The 21961-nt window shown below is 37.1% G+C and overlaps 1 protein-coding gene across 5 annotated transcripts; it reads left to right on the top strand.

The window, feature by feature from the left end:
* Window positions 1-342: 342 nt before the first annotated feature.
* Window positions 343-19213, top strand: LOC121330605 (nocturnin-like). Of its 5 annotated transcripts, none has more exons than XM_041277251.1 (4): window positions 343-709; window positions 881-1123; window positions 14949-15215; window positions 16102-19212. In XM_041277251.1, exons 2-4 carry the CDS (start codon window positions 898-900, stop codon window positions 16935-16937), a joined length of 1329 nt encoding a protein of 442 aa, XP_041133185.1. In that variant the 5' UTR covers window positions 343-709; window positions 881-897; the 3' UTR covers window positions 16938-19212. The 5 variants fall into 5 exon arrangements, with proteins under 5 accessions (XP_041133185.1, XP_041133177.1, XP_041133193.1 ...); XM_041277259.1 differs by lacking the exon at window positions 343-709 and adding an exon at window positions 1625-1716 and having other exon boundaries at window positions 1039-1123; window positions 16102-19213; XM_041277243.1 differs by having other exon boundaries at window positions 343-1123.
* The last annotated feature ends 2748 nt before the right edge of the window (window positions 19214-21961 follow it).

The raw sequence follows: 21961 nt of genomic DNA, 5'->3' as shown, positions 1-21961 counted from the left end.
GCCATTTTTTTTTTGTTCTGGACACAAAAAAGTCAGAAAGTTAAAACACCCCCAGAAAGCTCCCCCCGACAGTCTGTAAAGCTTTGATATTCAGGACCTGTATGATTTAACTTTGCCCAGTTTCCAAAATACTCTAACGTGGCCATTCATTTAAAAAAAAAAAAAAAAAAAGTGTGTAAACCCTTTTGAAAAAGCAACGTTGTTTAGATTTAAATTGCCCCTGTTAACATAACCCACAAGTAATATAAGTTAACACTCGAGTTTACTTTACATCTGTTATCAGTTTAGAGTAATGATGCCACAATGACAAAATGCAGCCAACTTTTACAGCTACAACCCCTCCGGAAAACATGGTGGCTTCAAACTGTCAGCCCTAACCTTATGTAACACTTTCGCCGGGTAACACACACAGTTGACAATAAGCGGAACTGGGCTTGTTTTTATTGAGAGTCGCGGATTTGATTGTAATAGGTGACGTGCTTCAGTAGTTAAAATGGTTGTAGGAGTGGTTTTGGTGATTGACTGGTGTCACTGTATATGCACGTCATTACAAAAAAAATATGGAATTTGTATGAACGCCCCCACTCCCCTCCCTCTGAGATGGGTTGGGCTTTTCTCGTGAGACCTGGCAACACTGGTGACACATGCCATTAAAAGAATATACTGAATAATTCAGGGCGAGGAAGAGAACAAGGAGCAACCTTTTAATGTGGTTGTAAACTTATTGTCCTTAATACTAGTATTATATTATAGATACGTGGATGTATTTACTGGTATATACAGTATTCGTAGTGTTTAAATAAATATCCGCCTAATATACACAGTGTAACAATATATATTACGGGATACTTTTTTTTTTTTTTTTTTTTTTTTTTTGCAGTTCAACAAGAGCGCGTTATGTATCAAAGTCCAGTCCGGCTGTGCTCGACCCCGCTACAGACAGTTATCCCGGGACTTCGTTCCTCTTCGTTGAGGTCTCCTGTCAGAAAAGTGGCTGAGTTCAAAAAGATTTCTGCCCCGGCACCTTTGTTTTGCCATACCGTTTGTACGGACAGTCTAACCACCGGCAAAACGGTGACTACAGCCACAGCCACAGGACCACTTTTGCCTGTGTCAAGAACAGGTGAGTCAGCAGCATTTGAATTTTTAATTTTTATTCGCGCAATACAGCATTGTATGCAGATACTTTTGGTGTAAATACATTGGTGTAATAAATTGGTTTACCATCTCAGTAAATGTCTTAGCATTAAAATTAAAGTTTACATACTGTTGTTAACACTTCTATACGCCAAGGAACCAGTACAATTTTAAGGCACAACTGGAAATGGGTTTTTTGTATCATTCAGGGGAAGGGAATTAGTTTTATACTCTGAACAAGTGTTAAGCAAAGGCAAGATACTACTAGCGAGAAGAAAGAAAAAATAAAACATTTTCCTGTAAGGAAACCTACCTTGCCAAAACAAATATGAGTAATATTTTGAGTTCTTGTCATCCCTCAACCCTTTTACTTGATGCATGAGCAAAATATATTTTGATGTTGTGTGATATACGCAACACCAGATAATGCCAATGCAAAGTAATGCCTTTCTATACTACTGACTTTGCATGTACATTATTTTTTTAGAGCCAGAAGAAGCTTCTCACTGTTAACTCTGCGGTCATTCCAGTAACTTGCTCTGATGGGTGGTGCCTATGGGAGGCGCTGGAACAATAAAGGTGGGGTTGCTGAAAGCCATTGAACAAAACTATAACCCCTGTCATGGAAAGCCAGAACCTCTAGTTCCAGCGCCCCTGGTGCCTATGAAACATTTATGGCATAAAGTTTGGCATCACCTAGCATTTTAGAATTGAGACATAATACAAAATAAATGAACGTAATTTAGATATTTTATTTGACATGTAATGTAAATAAACGAAAAACGATATCGCAAGTCCACAGCCATAATAGTAGTAAAGTATTTCATGTTGGATTTTTCAGTTGTCAGTTTTTCATTAAGAATATTGAAAACTACAAAGCGGTATGTAATTGATAATGTTAACGTAACATTATTCAGCAAGTTTCATTCGGCTTTATGAAGTAAAGTGAGTTCATTAAGTAACACATATTAGCCAATACATGTTTAAATCCCTGCATGCACTTTGCAACATATATCTCGTTCTATTCTTTATATGTCTTCAACAGATTAAATAACTATATTTTTGTAAACATTGGGAATACTTGTGTTCTCAGTTTTATTTTGTAAAGTTAAGTGTGTGTGCCTAAATATCACTTGTATAAAGACCTTGAAATTCTGACATATGTTATAGTAATGTGTTTAACCTGTTTGTGTTATTGCAGTGTTTCCTACTGTACTGTACATATTCCATATTATTGAAAGCAGAAATTAGGTCTACTTTTTTTTTTTTTTTGGCAAAATGACATTACTCTACAGTACATGTACTGAGTATAGGTGTTGTCCTGTAACGCTGATCAGGTCATTATTAGAATGCAGTTATGTGAGACCAAGCAGTTACACATCTTTATGAAAGCTTGTTATAAGAGTGTGATTTTACACAATTACTATGCACAGCTAAAATAACCCAGGGATTATTCTTAGGGTGTGTTAAAACTGTATATGTTTTTAGCCTCCGCATGGATCACTGCACCAAAAAACTGAAATATTTCAAAAAGCTATCTAGTTTTGTAGTCACGTGTAGCATATTTAACCTGTGTGACCAATAATTGGGAAGTTTAGATTTTTTTTTTTTTTTTCCATAGTAATCCCAATTTAATGATACTGTGCTGTTACAGTAACTAATATAATTAGGAGGATATTTTAATGAGCTCACATAACTCTGTAATTTCTATAAATAGCATGAATAGATGATGATTTATCTGGAACTTAATTTTTTTTTTTTTTTTTCTATTTTAGTTACAATTCTTTCAGAGCAAAACATTTTAGAAAAATACAGCTACAGTACTTGTTTCCAGTGAGGTCTGCTTGTCAGTTTTGCAGCTACTGTATAATAGTTGAGTCTGTGACACAAGGAGATGAACTGATTTTCCAAGATCACACAGCAAGTTGTAGGCTTTTAAATAAGTACCCTATAGTGCTTGTTTAGAGAGGGCTGTATTTATTTCACATTCTGAAAATACGTAATTCATGATTAAATATATGTATTAAAGCAGAAAAAAAGTGTTATACAACACATGTTGCTAAATATTTAAATGCTTACCTGAAAAACAGTAAATGCTCAATTGTTGTATTCATTGTTTTTTGTTCTGTTTTCCCCATCAGTGAATTATCAAACAAAATACAAACATAAAATACATGTAAAAAATAAAAAGTCCTGTACTAGATAGCACAGTCTTTCTGATCTTTGACACAGCCAATGTTTTTTTTTCCCCCTTTTAAAGAAATTGATACTCTATGCAGTGTGTTCAATCGTTTACCGGAGGCAAACTAAACCAGCCTCCAGATTCCTAAATGCAATGTACAGGTACAGTAATGCGTCAATAAAGCAAACATTTTCTGTGTTTATTTTTAAGTGATCAAAAATACTATTCTTTCAGAAATGGGAATTTTCAGAGGGAACTACACATTACACGGCAATGGGTACATTTCACAGAAATTGTGAAAGCCGTGGTAACTATGAAAAACACAGCCTTAGTTATAGCGAACGTGTTGCACTTATTTGTGGTACCATATAGGCTAAAGAAAGCACTCATGTCACATACCTTAATTTTAGGTAGCCTGTTGACACTTGTACTTCCTCTGTCATTTTCACCTTAGCAGTGTATTTTGGGGTCAAAGCATGTCCGTCATCACCTTTTAAAAAAAATAAATAAATACATATTCACTGTAACATGTTTCTTTTAAAACTGTACTTGTTGGACATACATAATGGAGGAAAATGCAGGATATACCAGGATAATCATGATTTGGGTATGACCCCATTAAAAAAAGTACCAACCAGTTTTGTAAGTCCAGATCTTGTTACAAGTGATCTAGTCCACGTATGTGCAGTACAGCTTTGTATACCATCGGTAGTATGAAGAAGGGAGAGTGAAGAAAGGCGAGAGTCGGGTGATTAAGACATTGCGTGTAGTAATGCAAATACTGTCAAAATATTAAAATATCCACAGTTAAAAAATTAAGTCAGTTTCACAAAACAACGGCTGATACCAACTAAAAAGAGTAAAATAAAACTGAATATCTGACAACTGGATCTGACCAAAGTTACAGAAAATGACTGGTATGTAGGCCTACCCCAAATAAAATACCAAAACAGCGTGGTGTGTAAAACAGCAGACTGGTTCATAGCATGAATTAATATAAACTAGAAGATATGACAAGACACCTTGATGTCTCCAGTATCTTCCATGACAGCAGGTATTTTGACAGGTGTTTGATTTTGGTGGCACAGTGATACATGGTTAGCACTGGTGCAGTGATTTGCCTTTCTTGTTCCTAAGTAGTTCCAAATTGTGACATTGTGCTGGATATTGTAATTGCTTGAAACTCTGATGGACCAATCAGCATGCAGCACTCTAACAATCCGTTTGATAAGTATAGTCCTATTAAGTAAAATAAATATAGCATAGAAATAAACAAAAGATAAAACATATTTTATGTCTGCAGTATTTGATGGAACCAGCTTAAATATTGTGTGCATTTTGGTAGAAAAACACACATTCTTTATAAATCTGGGGTTCAGCAGTTACTGAAAGAATGTCAAGAAAATCAGAATTCCACAAAGCAGCAGTAATAGTTGGCAATGAATGTGTGTCTGTGATGCAACAAACTAAAACACCTGCACATCAGAAGTTGAATTCAGCTTAGAAAGAAAGAGTGGAAAAAAACAGGCAGAAGCTATTTTAATATTAATAACTATTAATATAAGTAACTTATACTTATTAACTATAAGTATTGCTTATTATAGTTGTACTCTTAGTATGTTACTTAAAATGTACTAGCAAATGTGTTCTAAACTGCACTGAAAGAAACATTTGCTTAAAGTATGGTATAAATTTGTTGAGGTGAGGTCGGGTCACAGGGAACCTTTTGTGTATATGAAGAATTTAGTGAACCAGTTAAGCTACAAGGCTAGACCTGCCCCTGTTAATCACTAATTGATTGATTGTGTTCACTGTTAAATTAAACCAAAATCCTACAAGTTATATTGTGGGGGTTTTTTTTGTGTGTGTTTTGTGTGATGGGGAGGGGTCAGGTATTTAAGAAGGACAAGTAGATTTTTAGAAATTGGCAACCCCTGAATGTTTCAATGAAATCAGAACCATCATACAATACTTTAGATCAGCAAAAGTGTCTAGTACAGTAGTATTTACTAGTCTGTTAGGACAGGGAGAAGGGGGAGGTTGATTTAAAAATGTTCTCTTTTTTATTAGCCGTATTGTTTTTTAAAGTAAAATGTATTTGAAATTATAAGGATGTTCATCAATATAGATTGAAGAAACAACTACTTCAGGTAATTTTCATTTTTGTTTTCAGAAAGTGGACACCATGTTCAGCACACAAATTCATCTTTTATATTTAACTTATTCCAGTGCTCTCCATTAGGTGGCATACTAAGCTGTGCCTTTAGCTTTGTCGTACTATTGACCTTGTACATTATTGAGCAGTAACACCAGTGAACATTGCGTTGTACTTTTTGTTTCTGTGGATTCCTTCAGCACAGCCAAGGTTATATGCACATTTTAGATTTCTAAAGCAGTGTACTGTAGAGGATAAGCATCAAGTGGGGCAGTAGGATCTTGTGATCTGTTACTGGTAAGTAAGGAAGCATGCATGCTGTTAACTATGTGACATAACCTACTGTATGCTTTTGATAAGGGTTTGCTGTTTTCATTAACACCATTATTTCGGATTAATTGAAGATAACTGTTCCAGCTGGATTTAAAACACTTGTGAGACATTACCTAATATTGTTTGAAAAATCTGTACTTTTTTAATGGGATTGCACTGAATGTGACAATTAATTATTGCGTTTTGCTTGTACCCTGGGCTAAAATGAGCGGATTCTAGTTTGTTAAAAATGGGGAGCCCTTTTAGAAAGCAGGTTTTCCATGCATATCAGGCATGTGAAAATGTGTTTTCCTCAGGTGCTGACTATTATTATTATTATTATTATTATTATTATTATTATTATTATTATTATTTTTATTATTATTATTATTAATAATAATAATAATAATAATAATATTATTATTATTATTATTATTATTATTATTATTATTATTATTATTAATAATAATTAATTATTATTATTATTATATTATTATTATTATTAATAATAATAATAATAATAATAATAATAATAATAATAATAAACCTTTATTTTACTAGGAAGCACATTGAGATTAAAACCGCTTTCTCAAGTGAGACCTAGCCAAGAAAGGAAGCAGCAGTACAATAAAATATATTACAATACAAACATCCAAATACAAAAATAAAATACTTTTAAAACACAGACAAGTCATACTCAAAATAATTAAGGATCGGTTAATGACAATCAGTTAGTGACAGGTGCAATCAACTACTTAAAACAAGCACAACTCTCAATTAGATAATCGTGCAGTTTACTCTCGAGTTGTACTATAGTTATTTGGGATTGCAACTTAAGTTTAGAATGTAATTGATTCGAAGACCATGGAGCAAAATAAGCAAATTATCTTTCAGCCTCAGTACGCACTTTAGGAACCATAAAATACAAAAATGAATGTGATCTGAGACTAGTTACTACAGGCGACTGTATGGAGGTAGCTTACACAGAATAGTTTGTATAAAAAAAATGTACCAGTGCTTCAGCCTTTGCAGTACCAAAGAGGTCCAGCCAACCAAATCATATAGCACACAATGATAAGTACTGTAACTTGAATTCTTAATATATCTCAAGACTGCATGATATATGGGATCTAATTTGCTTAATGTTAAGGGTGACACTGTCACCATAATCAATTTGTGGTAGAAATATACAAGCAATTATCCTTTTTTTTTTTTTTTTTTTTGCAACTACATAAAAACAAGATTTGAGTCTATACAGAAAACCTATCATGATTTTTTTTTTTTTTTTGCAAGATGGTCAATATGGGCCTTGAAATCTGGATTATTACATCGTGTAACATTTTTTTTTTATTTATTTTTTTTTTGGTTCCTGGGTAGTAGGTGTTATTTCCTAATTGCTTATGCCTCAAAAGTATACAAAATGGCTATTATTCCCCACAAACTTTGCTTTTGTGACCAGGACAGTGATATTTCAAAATATCACTATTTCCAATGGGAAAACGGACAAATTTGTGTCTTTTCGTTCACATAAAGTCAGAAAAAAACAACATATGAATCCAAATTAACATGTATTTATACTAAAGTAATACAAAAATGACTACAAAAGATTTAGAGATTATAATCGTAAATCTCGAAAAACTACTCACTTCTAAATCTTGTAAATATCACTGTCCTGGTCACAGAAGCAAAGTTTGTGGGGAATAATAAACATTTTCTATACTTTTGAGGCATAAGCAATTAGGAAATAACACTTACTACCCAGGAACAAAAATTGTGTTACATAGTGTTATCCAGCCAAATACCCATATAGTTGTCAACTAGCTCAGTGGCTTTGTTATCTAAAGTAAGTAAAGCGTACTCAACAGTGGTATTTGTCCTTGTAGCAGAGAATACCATAGCTTTTTATCTTCCTAGAGTTTAAAAGAAGCTTTAAATGAATTAAATCTTGTTGAATGGAGTCAAAATCAGATTGCAAATTTTCAATTGGCTTAGAGGGTGGGGATTACATGACTATAAAATTATATCATTTGTATAGAGATGGTACTTACAATATTTAATTTTGTCACTGATATTAATATACAGAATAAACATTAGCAAAACAGGATTTGACATCAGATTTGCATGTTTAACAATCTGTGATCTATTAGATAGGTAGTCCAGATGCTTGCAACCCAGTACCAGCGCTCAATAATTTTTTTTGAGTATTGCATGATCAACCATATCAAAAGCCTTGAAGAGATCAATAAATAGACATACATGTTGATTTCTTATCTAAAGCCATTTTGATGTCATCCATAACTTTCAATGCTGCAGTCACAGTACTGTGGCTTGACCTAAAACCAGACTGTGTATTGATTACTGACCAAAGACTCCAAAATTGTTGCCAAAATTGGCAGATGGATTTCCAGCTTTTAGTAGGGGAGTAACATAAGCTGATTTCCAGACATTAGGTAGTTCATTGGACTCAATTGAAAGGTTAAAAATATAATTCTGCAATAATTACAGCAGCTGTTTTTAATAAAAACGGGTCTAGGCCATCAGTACCTGGAGGCTTCCTACAATCAATAGCTTGTAGAGATTTTAAGATATCAGTAACCTGAAAAAAACAAAACTGAAAACTAAGAGCATGGGGAGGATAGATTATTGCTTTCTGAATTGCATTCAGAATTAGAGGCTTCATTGCTTTGTTCATCAAAAGTATGACCTGCTTTATAAAAATGCTCATTAAAGGCATTCAGCATATTAATTATCAGAAATCATAGTATTACCTGGTACTATTTGCTGAGGAAGACCAGGTGATTTTTTTATTTATTTTATTTTTTGCTGTAAAAATGTAATTGTTTTCCAGAATTTGCTATAATTATTAAAATCTTCAGTCGTAAGTTTAAGATAATAGTCAGATTTGGATTTCTTAATTAAAGAAGTACACTTATTTCTGAGTTTTTTGAATGCATACAAATCCAGTGTATTTTGCTTTTTCTAGCTATAGCCAAACACTTGCTCCTTTGATGAACAAGTTCAGTAAGATCCTGAGAGAACCAAGGATTTTTTCTGCTTTTAACTCTGAAATATGCACTGTTGTAAGGCTGCTGTCTTAGTCTTATTGGGTCACTAAACACAGTTTACACTTATATATTTGAAATGTATTTAGCTGTAGTGACTCCTTTTCCTGCATATTAAAAATACCTTTTTATTGTGAGTTATGTTTCACTGTAGTTGACCTTCTATCCGTCATCTGACTCCAATAGCACACTAGATGGGTGCAGGGCTGTATCCGGTTCCTGTCACACTATTAATAGTCAATTCCTCTGGGTTTTTAGCCATGGGAAAGCATGTGACAACAATGTGCAGAGGCTGTACTGAAAGATATCTTAAGGCAGCACCACATCACTGAGATTGATGCTACAGGAAGTGTCCTGTATAAACAACAATAAAAAGAAAAGCAATGGAAAATTTGTCCCATGGAAAGAAAGTGATACTGTTGTTCCTGTTATGAAATAAGGATTATCAGTTTCCTGGTTTCACTTTTGTAAATGCCAGGAAAATGCTGTTCAGCTTACTTGAGAATTTGTTTTATTACTGATGTTATTGTTGTTGTTATTAATAATCATACAATCATAAAAACCCTGTTTTGTTATTTCTGGATTCATTTTGTTGGTCCCTCTTTGATTTATATTTATTTACGCAGAAAAACTCCAGCATTTGCTGTTAAATTGTTTGAACCAACTGCTCAGTCACAATGGAGTCAGTTTATTACTCCCCTTACTGCATTTGAAATTAAACTATGTTCTTATTGGTTTCCTTTAAAAGGGTATTACATTTATTTTGTATAACTTAAAATACCTAAATAAAACCAAACATTTACTGAGTAACGGTTATATGTTCCTTAACTGTAAACAGTATATTTTAAAATAAATGTGGTAATTTGAAATACCATTAAAAGTCAGTAGCTATCCACTTTGTAACAGTGTTGTTTATACAGGGTGTCCCATTGAAAGTTGCCCAGTAAGTATTACAACATACAAATATGACGGAGCAGCACTGACATGTACAGGAATCCTCATTAATACAAACTCAGGGCTCTATGTAGTATTCATTTTTTCATTTGTAACTTGACTTTTGTAGGTTTTCCTGACTTCGTAGATCTACCCGCGATGTATTAAAGTAATTTTCACTCCTGTAACTTAGTTTCATCCCTGCTGCGGTAGTTTGGTGTTTCGCGCTTACCCTTGATGTATTATCATTTCTCCTGATTTGTGACTTCGGTTTGTGCCTGTTATTTTACGCATGCCTCTCAATGGTGTAGATTCAACTAGCTGTTCGAATGTGAAACTTCCTGTTTAAACGTTTATAGGCGTTTAGTTACTTTAACATAAAGCACCTTAAAATAAAAAATAAACACCAAAAAATACTTATTAATAGTCTATATTAAATGACCATGGCAGTAAATGCATTTTGTTTTGGTTTCTTTTATATTTTAAGGTGCTTTAATAATGGAAGGGAAACATGGAAACAAATCATTGCAGAGTTCTTTAATTAAACACAAACTGAAATATTTTCTTCTCAGTAATTCATTATGCAGTGCATAGACAACTGAAATACAACGAAAAGTATTTACTTGCGTAGCTTACTGTATGTACTGTACTTTTTTCCTTTACACAACAAATTTGTTGTGTTACCAGAGTATCCCAAACATTACTTTCTTTACTTCACTTGCCATCTTACTTTAGAAAATAATTGCCAGACATTGGAAGACATTGTAGTACAATGCTCAACAGGGCATCGACTGATAATGCCTGTTATCTCAGACATTTTCTGCAATAATACTTTTTGTGCATTGTGTTCCCATCTAAGGTGTTTTTGGTATAGTTTAAATATACAAGATGAAAACATGCTTAAATGTTTTTTGAGGTTCTATTAGAAAGGAAGAATGGACATATCCTGTTGGTTTTGTATGAAATATATAACCCTTCTCAAAAGAAAGTGTAACAGAAGATATGTTCTGCCAGCATATTACTGCAAAATTCTCATCAAAATACCCCCCTTATTGGCAATAATAGCTGCACATACTCTTGGCATTCTGTCACACAACTTTAGCAGTGTATCACCTTCTATTTTTATCCATTCCTAGCGGATATTTATACTGATTGCACTCTTTTTCACTCTCCTGTCAAGCTCATCCTGTAACATTCCAATAGGGATAAGGTCAGGCGACTGGGGAGGGCAGCACATCATTTTAAAAACCTGTTGATCTTTTTGATTTAAGTAATTAATTTAGGTTTAGTCTGGCTGTGTGTATGATCATTATCATGTTGAAAAACAAACCCTTCATCCACTAGCCATCTTCCTTGCATGACGTTGAAGAATGGAGTGATATTGTTTCTTTACAGATTTACCTTCGATTTTTACTTGATCCCCTGTTTGTGCACCAGTAAAAGAGCCCCAAATCTTCACGTTACCACCTCTATGTTTTGCTGTAGGCACTACCCAACATTTTGACAATCTCGCACCTGTTTTTTCTTCTCACATACTGTTTCCTCTTTGAGCTGAAAAGTTCACACATTGATTCATCTGTTCATAACACTTCTCCATTGCTATTTTGTCCAACATTTATGGTTTCATGTCCATTTGCTAAGGGGATGTAGGTATGTATTGCTGTCCATAGGTGTTTAAGGTTGGCAGGGAAAGGTTAATTGCCTTCCCTGCCAAAGTAATTCACATGCAGACTGTGTCTGTTTCTGGTCCCGATTTGAATGATTATCAAGCAATCGAGTCCAGGCAAGGATGCGTGAAAGAGGCAGAAACCTCAGTCGAGGTTGGGTGGTTCAGAGGAAGAGCGAGACAATAAGATTTATAAAAAGACAAACAATTGCTACCCGTGCTGGTTTTACACCAGCACGATACTTGTTTAAATTATAAATACCTGTTTGTTTTGGCCACTGTACTGTTTTTTTTTTTTGGGTTCAGTGTTTTGTTTCTGTTTGTTCAGACCATTTATCTTCAATAAATACATGCACCAACGCTTCCACCCACAGTATTGTTGTCTGTCTCTTCCTGGTCTTACTTTGCCACAAAGTCATCTTGTGACACCATTCTAGGAGTTTTTGATGGCTTCTCATAAAAGGTTTTTTGAGCTGCAACTATCCCCATCACACCAGCTTCTCGAAGATGTCTCTACTGTTTCCTTTGATATTTTGACATTTGATGTGGAATTAAAATCAGCATCAAGTTGAATGCTGGTTAGGAAATGTTTAGCCTAATCGGTCTTCTTAGTTGTTTTCCTCTTTCTGCCTCGACAACTTTTGTTTGCATAGCTACCAGCTTTTCTGCATATTGATTGTGGTCTGCACTCCATTACGCGAAACATTGACTTTTCTTGCCATTTTCCTTGTGAAGGGTAATTGTGGATACACAATCATCATATTTGCTCTCCTTCTTTGAGCCATGGTAACTTGCTTACCACACACTCCTCTACCCCTTTTCGGGCTCCCTGTTTAAAGAACCAGCTTATCACCCAGCCATTCAGCTGCTGGCTTGTCCCAGATTTTCACATGGCTCTCTTGCCTCAATCAGTTGAGTTTCTAAAAGCTGTCTGCAGCCTTCTGACTGAGAGCGGACTCTACACCTTGTTACCAAGGTTAAACGTATCCACTGTAAGGCTGTATTCACATTGGGTCAGTTTCAAACTGACTCTGTCTGGTTCGTTTAGTTTGAAACAGTGTGTCAGTGTGCTTGCTATTCACACTTATCTGCAAGCAGAGGGTCAGAATTCATTTGGATGCAAATTAAAAGTTTGGGTTTTTTTGGGGTCTTTTTAGTTTTTTGTTTTTTTTTCAGGGCTGAGTCTGTTTGTGTTCAGTTTTCAAGTGAACTCGGATCGTTTTATGTGGTGTGTGAACCGGATGCTTACAATATCCTGCAAGTCATATTGAAAGATGGCAGCTATTGATGTATTGCTGTGGTTTTTAATATAGCATGTTTTAGATTATTGCATATTTTGCTGTGGAAGAAAGCACTGGGAGAGCACTGCTAATTTAATTAACATATATTGAATCCCTACAGTAGGAGAATAATGCAGTTTACATAATTATGCACGGTTATCATACTGTCGGCATTAAACAAAGTAATTTAAGAAAAGACTATATAGAATTTATTTTGCTATTTAAGTTTTGTCCCGTTCACATGGATTTTGGTGTCTGACCAAATTTCTGTCAGAGCTTCAGTTTCTCCCACAGATTTCCACAGTGAAAAACTGCAACTAATTTTTTTTTATTCAATTCACTGACGCTGTAGCGACTCTGAGCTGTTAAAAATAACAGTATATAAAATAACACATTAGTAGTTTAAAAACTAAACATCCAGTGAATTTATTACAGATCATAACAACACATTATTGTCTTTGTGATCTAGTCAACACATTAAAGAATGGTATACACATAATCACAATGATTAAACAAATAATCCATATAATGGTTTGTTTTATTTTTGAATGGCGTTAACACAGCCTCATACATTACTATGCTATTTTCGTTTCCGACTGGGGACAACAAATTAAGGCTGAAACTGTGACAATCCCAATTTCAAACCAGACTCTGTGTGTTTGCCAGACCGACCAAGACCACCTCTTTAGGTGGACTCGGTACAGTTTGTTTTGCAAGTTGACTTTGTTGTTTACACTTCACACCAAACATACTGAATCGTACAGAGTGCGGGCCAGACCCTCTAAACGGACCCAGCGTGAACACATCCTTAGATTTTCTTTTTAAATAGATAATAAACTTTTGCATAAGCCAGTGGTTTATGTATAGTTTTCCTTTCCTTCATAGGATTTCAGTAAGATTTACAGGTGTATCTGTAATTGACTGCCGGTGTGTATGTATAGATATAAATGGCTAGATAAGACACCAGTTAGAAGTAGCCTTGAGCATTTTAAAGAGTAAGTAGCAGGGTTTCTGTACCATACAGCGTTACACATCCCCGTGTTGCTACAGCTTTTTAAATTTTTGTGACGTACTTCTTTTGCATTCCCACCTTGAACACTGACGTTCTAGCGGGTGTCAGACTGGTTTAGCAACAGTGGTCATGTGCTGGCATGTTACAAGAGCTGGACAGTATTGCTATTATTTGGCAGGAGAACTCATTGTCAGTTTAGAATCTGTTGATATTCAGCACTGTAATACTGTACTGTACAAGGTAGACGCCAGAAGATGGATCTTGTGGGTGAGTTTATATTTATTATATTGAATTTGTTATAAAAAAAATAAAAAAAAAAGCACAATGCCAAAAAATGCACGGTGGAAGGATGTTGCAAAATAACCTACTATTGCAAATTTGTTTTATTTATTTATTGGTATAAATTAAGTTTGTGTAATCAGTACACATCTGTTTTTGTAACTGCATATCAAGTTTAAAGTGTTTAATAGCCAAATAGTCCAGAATTGTAATTAAAAAAAAAAAAAGTTAATGAAATGTGTGCTACAGCACTGGCTAAAATTACTGCTTGCTGTACTAAAGAGGGTGTGAAAGCAGGAAGGATAGATTCTAACCAAGCCTCTACATTTTTAATCCTGTTTGTTGATTAGTTTTTAGCACCCTGTGTGCACATAGTTTTCAGTGTCAGAGCTGACAGCAGGGATTACTGGCTGCCTGCTCTCATTGCACAGTGGAAACTATATCAAGTAATCCTGGCCCTGAATAATGATAGATTGTCAGAGGTTGAGAGAGAGAGGATATGTGTTTAGGTGGTGTTTGCGTGTATAGGTATCTGACATTGTTAATAGTATTTAAGAGTATCATGTCTACCACGGTATTACATCTATCAATTGTAGAGAATTGCTTGATCTGTTTTTCCCCACTGCCCCTGGGAATCATTCAACTAATTTTGATCATCATTATCTTGACTAATTTGATTTAAAAAAAAAAAATGATCTTGGATCAAACTTGTCTGGAATCTATAACAAGAATGGTGTTTCCTTCTTATTGACTTTTTTTTTTTTTTTTGACACAGTAATTTGATGTTCTCACATTCGGTAAAGGCTATAATTTAAAAAATTTAAAAAAAAAAAACTGCCTGTGTGATTACTTTTCTTCTTTCTTTTTCTAAGAGTGTGCCATGTTGTTGTTCTGCTTGTTAATGGGATTTTCTTTGTTCTGTTCACTCAGTGTGTTCCATGGGCAGCAGCACCAGCAGGCTGTATAGCGCTGTGGCCCAGAAGTTAAGCAGCAGTCCCGCTCCCCAGCACGAGGAGTACAGCGAGCAGCCTGTCCATGTGGTGCCCATCGACCCAGATGACCTCCTCAAGGAGTGCGAGAAGGCCCTGCTCAACCGGCCGGCCAGAGTGCAGCGAGCCTTTGCCTTCCCTAGAAACGACAAACCCAGCACTCCTCACCGTCCAATTCGAGTCATGCAGTGGAACATCCTCGCACAAGGTACACCTGGGAAGAATTCGAAAGGGTTTGGCACATTCTGTCTCTCTCTTTAACACTAATTAGATCAACAAAACCTGGGTTTGTACATTTGTTGATTTATATTCTTTCTCTGTTGGTATCATTAGACAGAGTTTCTAAATTAAAGCAGTTGCCAGTTCAGCAAATAAGGTCATAAAGCAGTGTTGTGTTAAAGCATTCTACTGCCTCCTTGTATTTTAAGCATGATTTGCATGGGACTAAAAATCAGGGGTCCTCAGAGTTGGTCAAAAGTGGAGCACGTGTAGTAACCTCCCAGACGTGGATTAGTTTTCATCAAGAAAAATGAAATGTGATGTTGTGGCCAGAGAAGGCACTTTTGTGCATGATTTCTAAACAGTAAATTTCATTGTACCACCTTTTCCAAAGGCTAGAATAACTATTTCATCTCGAGTGATATGTATTTCCATACATACCTTTTTTAAATGCACCGTTCAAAGCATACATTTGAGAGTCTCCAGTAATGTTTTGTACTTTCCCCCAGTCCCCAATTTGGTTATGCCCAATCGTTGCATTTTACTGAACTATAGAATCTCAGGACAGATCGTACCAATTTTAATATTATGTTATGGTGTATTGTAAAGTCTGGTGTTGCTTTGAGGTAAATACAGGACAAAATTTCACTGATGTCATAAAAATTCCAAAACCACCTTTATGTGGTGATTTTAGTCCTGTGCGAATCAGGCTTTAAAAATCATTTTTAGATTCAGATATCATGCTTGCAAGGTCATGTGGCTTTACCATAAGTATGACACATTGTTCTATAAAGGGAATTTATTTCCAGCACAAAAGGAACTGTGTAAAGTGGTTATTTTTTTTTTTATTTGGTGTTTCTCTCCTTTTTTCCCAGCTCTTGGGGAAGGAAAAGACAATTTTGTTAATTGTCCGCTGGATGCTTTGAACTGGGCAGAGCGCAAGTACCTTATCCTTGAAGAGATTCTCATGCACAGGCCAGATATCTTGTGCCTGCAGGAGGTAGATCACTACTTTGACACCTTCCAACCTATCCTGAACAGCATGGGCTACCACTCCAGCTTCTTGCCCAAGCCCTGGTCGCCCTGCCTGGACGTGGAGCACAACAACGGACCAGATGGCTGTGCTTTGTTCTTTAACCAGGACAGGTTTGAGCTGGTGGACAGCACTAATATGCATCTGGTAGCCATGATGCTGAAGACCAACCAGGTGGCTATAGCTCAGACCCTGAGGTGCAAGGAGACAGGGAGGCTGTTTTGTGTTGCCGTCACCCACCTCAAAGCCCGCAGTGGCTGGGAGAGGTTCCGCTCTTCCCAGGGCTCCGATCTCCTTCAGAATCTGCAGTCCATCACAGAGGGGACTGGCATTCCCTTGCTGATTTGTGGGGACTTCAATGCAGAGCCCACTGAGGATGTCTATAGAGACTTTGCGACCTCCAGCCTCAACCTGAACAGTGCCTACAAGCTGCTCAGCGAGGATGGCCAGTCTGAACCCCCCTACACCACATGGAAGATCCGTCCGTCTGGGGAAAGCTGCCACACGCTGGATTACATTTGGTACTCACAACATGCCTTCAGCGTGGACTCTGTTTTGGACTTCCCTACAGAACTGCAGATTGGGCCCAATAGGCTGCCATCTTATAACTATCCTTCAGACCATCTGTCATTAGTCTGTGATTTTAGTTTTAATGATGAACCAGACAGACTTTTATAGACTTCACAGCACTGTGTGCGCACATGTATTTATTTTTAGTTTCTTTTTTTAAGTTTTTTTTTTTGTTTTTAATATATAGTGCTGGTAATCTCAAAAGGTCTAATGGTAGCACTGTGTTAAACAATATCACTAATTCCTTTGTTACTGGTAAAGACCACGTGTGTGCAGAAATGTTAAATATTTTATATATAATTTATTAACCACTGTCCCTATTGTTTAATACATGGCTTGTGTAAAACATGATTTAATTTAATTTTGATTTTACTTTAAAAACAAATGTACATGAAGCAAAGAAGCATTTCAATGACTTTACATTTACTTTCACTTCATTATAAAACGCATTTACACATTATTAAAGCTGATATGCACTTTTGTACACAGAGGTATTTTTTCATGTGAAGCATCCTGGAATAAGCGTTGATTGCCCCTGCTTGTTTGTGGTCTTTGGAAGTGGGAAAGTTGTTGCTCATTTTACCCCAGCGAGACATCTTTCTTACTTATTTTCTAAGGATCGCTGAATAGACAACCATCCGCTCGTTAAATACATTATATAAGCAAATAATTTTAATGGTAAGCCTTCTGTTCAGGACACCATGATGAAGTAGGTTGTAAGTAAACTGAGGTGGTTGAAATGAGCAACAAATCTTCCACAGGTCCAAAACTTTTTTCCTCCTGAAAACACTGTAGCCTTCCAATAATAAAATATGTTAAAGAAATTCATTCAATTAATTTTCCCAGTAAAAGTTTTTCATATGTAGGTTATGAAATGTACAGTAATTGCAATAAATGTGTTTTGCTGTTTACAGACAAACTGCTGTATTTGACTCGGCACAAGTACAGATCCTTAACTTAAATAGCGTGGCATAACCTTGTTGAAGAATGTCTGTCTGCAAGGCCATACATAATATACTTTTCACTTGGTTACGATGACACTTTGTGAGTTGGTATTTTTTTTTGTAAGATGTCAATCAAATCGACACATTTTGGCTGTCAAATTCTTGATTTGTGTCAGTTTCAAATGATTGAAAGAAAAAAAAAACTTTCATGCTTCTATTTTTTTTTTTTAATTTGACAGATAGTGTATGTGGTGTGCCTGGGAAGTTAGTTTCAGGGTTTTGTGAAATTATAGAGGCAGCTTTATTCCTGTTTTATGATTGCAGTGTTTTATGCATTTTTGCTTTAAACAATAACTGCAAATTTTACCAGCTGTACCTTTCACCAATTAACAAACCTATACAGCAAGAATTGATACTGTATACTGGTCCCACTAAAACCACTGTAATATGTTGTCAATATTCTGTACCCAACTTTGTGCAGCAGAGAAATGGACTGGAATAACAAATTGCTGTATATAAGGCTTTTTTTTTCTCTTTTTCATGTATTAAATCAGAGCAGAAGTTACTGTAGTAACTAGTGGTGCAATCGGCACCCTAATTCATATTAATTCATATTCAAAATATTCATATTTTGAGTTGGCTTGTCCAACACGAATGTACAGGCCTAAAGTGTGTATCCTAGCAACAAGCTAATCTACCCTACTAGCACTAAAAGAAATGCGCTCTCACACACTCATGGTTTTAATGCTAACTGGCAACGGGACACTCCAACCTGGGTTCTAATTTGAAGCATTGATTCACTAATATGTAATCGAAGCTCTGGAAATTTACGGACAGATGATCAATAATCGATGCATTAATTGTTGCATCCCTAGTAGTAACCAGATGCCTTATGCTGGAAATATTGTTATGGGTTTTCATAATGGAAGAGATGTTGCAATATTTGTTACAGATAATGGGACCTTGATGTATGTGTGTGTTTACATTCAGATATATTTTATTTAAATTGTATTTATGCCTTCAGTAAAAGCATGTATTTATTAGAATTGCCCTTATGTCTGAATAATTTACTAAAGTTTATTAATTTAATTGAGCTACAATATCGAGTTGGGTCACATTTTGTTTGATGCTAAAATAATTGAGCCTGGGACACAGGTGCAGGAACTAAGGGTGCCGCAGCACCCTCTAGCTTCAAATTGCCACTAGTCTCATGAATCTTAAGATCTGTGTGTGCAAAGCACTGCTTCTTTTTACATTGCTTTGGAACCCTGTGATAATAGACCAATCACCGCTGACAGTCACAACAGGCAGGATATTTTACAAATCTGTTGCAATCTCACAAGATTAGTAGTTGGAACACATAGAAGATAGTGAGTACAACAGAATGTTTATCAAAAATGTGTCAAAAATGAATATCAGATTTTATTTTTCTTAGGACTTTTCCTCCACTCAGCCGTGAACAAAACTGACTGAGGGATGCAGAGTTGATGACATGACCAAAGTTTGCAAATAAAAAATGCAGGTTGTATCTCCTGAGTTCACTAGGCAACACAGAACTATATAAGCACTGGACCAAGATTTTGGTGGAAATACACAAAGATATTTTGTATTCATGCTAGATTTGCTCAAAATGTTTTATGGCCAGCATGTTGTAAATACTGTTGCAAGGACTGGTTAAAGCATTTGTTTTACTGAAATAGATAAACAGCTGTTGATGCTGGCTTTGTTTAATTAACATAATAGCAACTGAATGCTGTGCTTCCATCATATACGGGGGTTGCATTTTCGTCAATGGCTTTCAGCACCCCCGCTATAAAAATTGTTCCAGCGCCACTGCTGGGACACATTTAATAATCGGGGGAGGGATTTTCCCTTGTCAAAAAGGTCCTGCAAAAATTGCAGAATAACTACCGTGAGACAAGTCGTGGGGTCGAACCCACGAGACAGACATCGTATCTTCCCACACTGGAAACACATGGATGCTGTCATGGCATTCTGTAGCATGTCAATAACCCTCAGTGCCACCATTCAGGGGCCAAACCCAGAGCTACAGGCTCGGAATACCATAAGGTCCCTAACTGAGCAGGTCATGACGCTAGGGAACTCTCCACAGCTGGCTGCTCAGGAGCTGCATCAGGGTTTAGACCAAAGTCTCCTGGGCCAATAAGGGGCTACTGGTACCTGGGGGCCGGTATCTGATTTTTCTTTACACACAACGGGAGCAAGGTGAGCAGTGGTAAGGCACAACAGTTGCCTTGGCCACTGGTGCGCCAAGGCATCTACTGCCAGCATGTCCCTGTCTCCTATTATGGAGCGCCAGATGGGACAGTGGGTTGATTCCTGAGAGGCGAGATGTCTGCTGTCTCGAACCTCTCCCAAATGAGGCTACCACCTCAGGGTTCACCTCTACTGAGGTGCTGGGACCCTCCTTGAGAGGAGTTCAGCTGCCTAGTTTATTTCACAATGAACAGATGCACTGCCCATAGTGACAGTAGGTTCTCATATACCCAGAGCAAAGTTTATGGGCCACGCAATGGAGGCTGGGCAACCCAAGGCCGCCTTTGTGTTTGACGTAAGCCACCACTGTTGCGTCATCTGCATGGCCAAGCACATGCCTCCCTGAACCTTCCCTGCTGAAAGGCTAGTTAAACTGCCATTGTTCACAGCATCTCGGTCTTCTGGTGACACTGCCCAATGCTACACTGAAGCTTAGCTGGGCAGGCTATTTGCACCAATAGAGTGCCTTTAGACAGTGATGAAACACCGTCAATAAGCAGTCATGGTTCAGTGCAAGCTAAAAAGCCCTGCTGTTGAACCAGGCTTGCAGAGGGCGCATGAGCAGGAGACCCAAGGTAGGTCTGACAAGTTGCTGCCCTTAAGCCCAGAAGATCTGGAACATCATTACCATGAGCGCTCTGTTGAGCTCCAATAGCTCTAAACAGGTGGCTATTCTCTGCACTCTGCAGTCTGACAGAGTGTCCCTTCACTGAGCAGAGTGGTCAGCATGAACCCAGAGTCCAAGCACACTCTTAAATAGGAGGATGTCTGAGAAAGCATGAGCTGGCTTGTCTCGTGATTCACAGTAAGCCCCCAACCATTGAAGATGGCCGATGACCAGTTATGTGTGAGCGTACGTCTGAGCTGGAGACTTGGCACAATGAAACAGTTGTCCAAATAAGAGAGTACTCTGCTACCTTTGAGTCTCAATGAGGCCAGTATAGCTTCCCTGCACTTCGAAAAGGCATGGTGACCTTTTGGGATGCCAAATGGCAAGATCCTGAACTTGTATGCTATTCCCTGAAGGAAAACCGCAATTACTTCAGTTTTTATGAGAATATGAAAATAGGCGTCTGAGGTCCACAGTGGTGAACCATTGCCTGGCCTGAATGATTGCCTGGTTGACCTGCCTGAGGTCAAGGATTGGTCTGAGGTCACCATCCCACTTAGAATAGAACCCATCCTCCAACAGAAATTGGATTACCATATGAATAGCCTGTTTTTGCAGCAGAGCTGCTACATCCTGAGATACCACTGCAGCGTCCTGTGGGTCTGTGACTGATGCTGCAGTTAAACCAATTAGCAAGCAATGTACAATAAGAATGTACAGTTCCTGCCTCAGCTGCTAAAGTCAGCAAACAGAACTGTCAACAAGGCCTGCTTGCTACAAGACTGGGATGTAAACACCGGTCGGTAGCGGGCCGGGACCGGACGGAACAAAACAAGTGCACCAGCTCCTTCGAGGATTCCTGCGAGCGGTGAGAGTGCTGCGACATCTCATCCACCATGGGACCATGGGGTTTTTTTGGGTTTTTTTTTTTTTTTTTTTTTTTTTTTAATAATAGGGGCATCCAACAGCGGCACTTTGTCCCCATCAGGCACGTGTGCTTGTGTGAAACTGCTGACCAGAGCTTTCCATTCCTGGGTGCACGGCTCTCCCTTGGCAGAGCCATGCGGTGAAGACCCAGCCATCTTTCCATGTGAGGGTGATGGGGAAGAGCACTATACATGAGAGGGATGCAGAGTGCTCTGTTAGAACTGCAGGAGAGACATTTCTCCAGCATACACGAAGAAATGGACACAAAACTCGCAGAAATCAGTGCCTCAGGGTGCTGCTGCCTGCTGCATTTTGTATTTGATTATCGTATAAACATTTATCAACCATATATTGATGCATTGACGTTTTAGTTT

Source organism: Polyodon spathula, chromosome 2 (assembly GCF_017654505.1).
Source record: "Polyodon spathula isolate WHYD16114869_AA chromosome 2, ASM1765450v1, whole genome shotgun sequence".
In the NCBI taxonomy this organism is placed as follows: domain Eukaryota; kingdom Metazoa; phylum Chordata; class Actinopteri; order Acipenseriformes; family Polyodontidae; genus Polyodon; species Polyodon spathula.
This window is presented reverse-complemented; position numbering and strand designations above follow the sequence as displayed.

Coding starts and splice junctions, on each gene's coding strand:
- LOC121330605 (XM_041277251.1), top strand. CDS start 898: ATGTATCAAAGTCCAGTCCGGCTGTGCTCGACCCCGCTACAGACAGTT. Junction 1,124..14,948: donor TTTGCCTGTGTCAAGAACAG/GTGAGTCAGCAG, acceptor CTGTTCACTCAG/TGTGTTCCATGGGCAGCAGC. Junction 15,216..16,101: donor GTGGAACATCCTCGCACAAG/GTACACCTGGGA, acceptor CTTTTTTCCCAG/CTCTTGGGGAAGGAAAAGAC.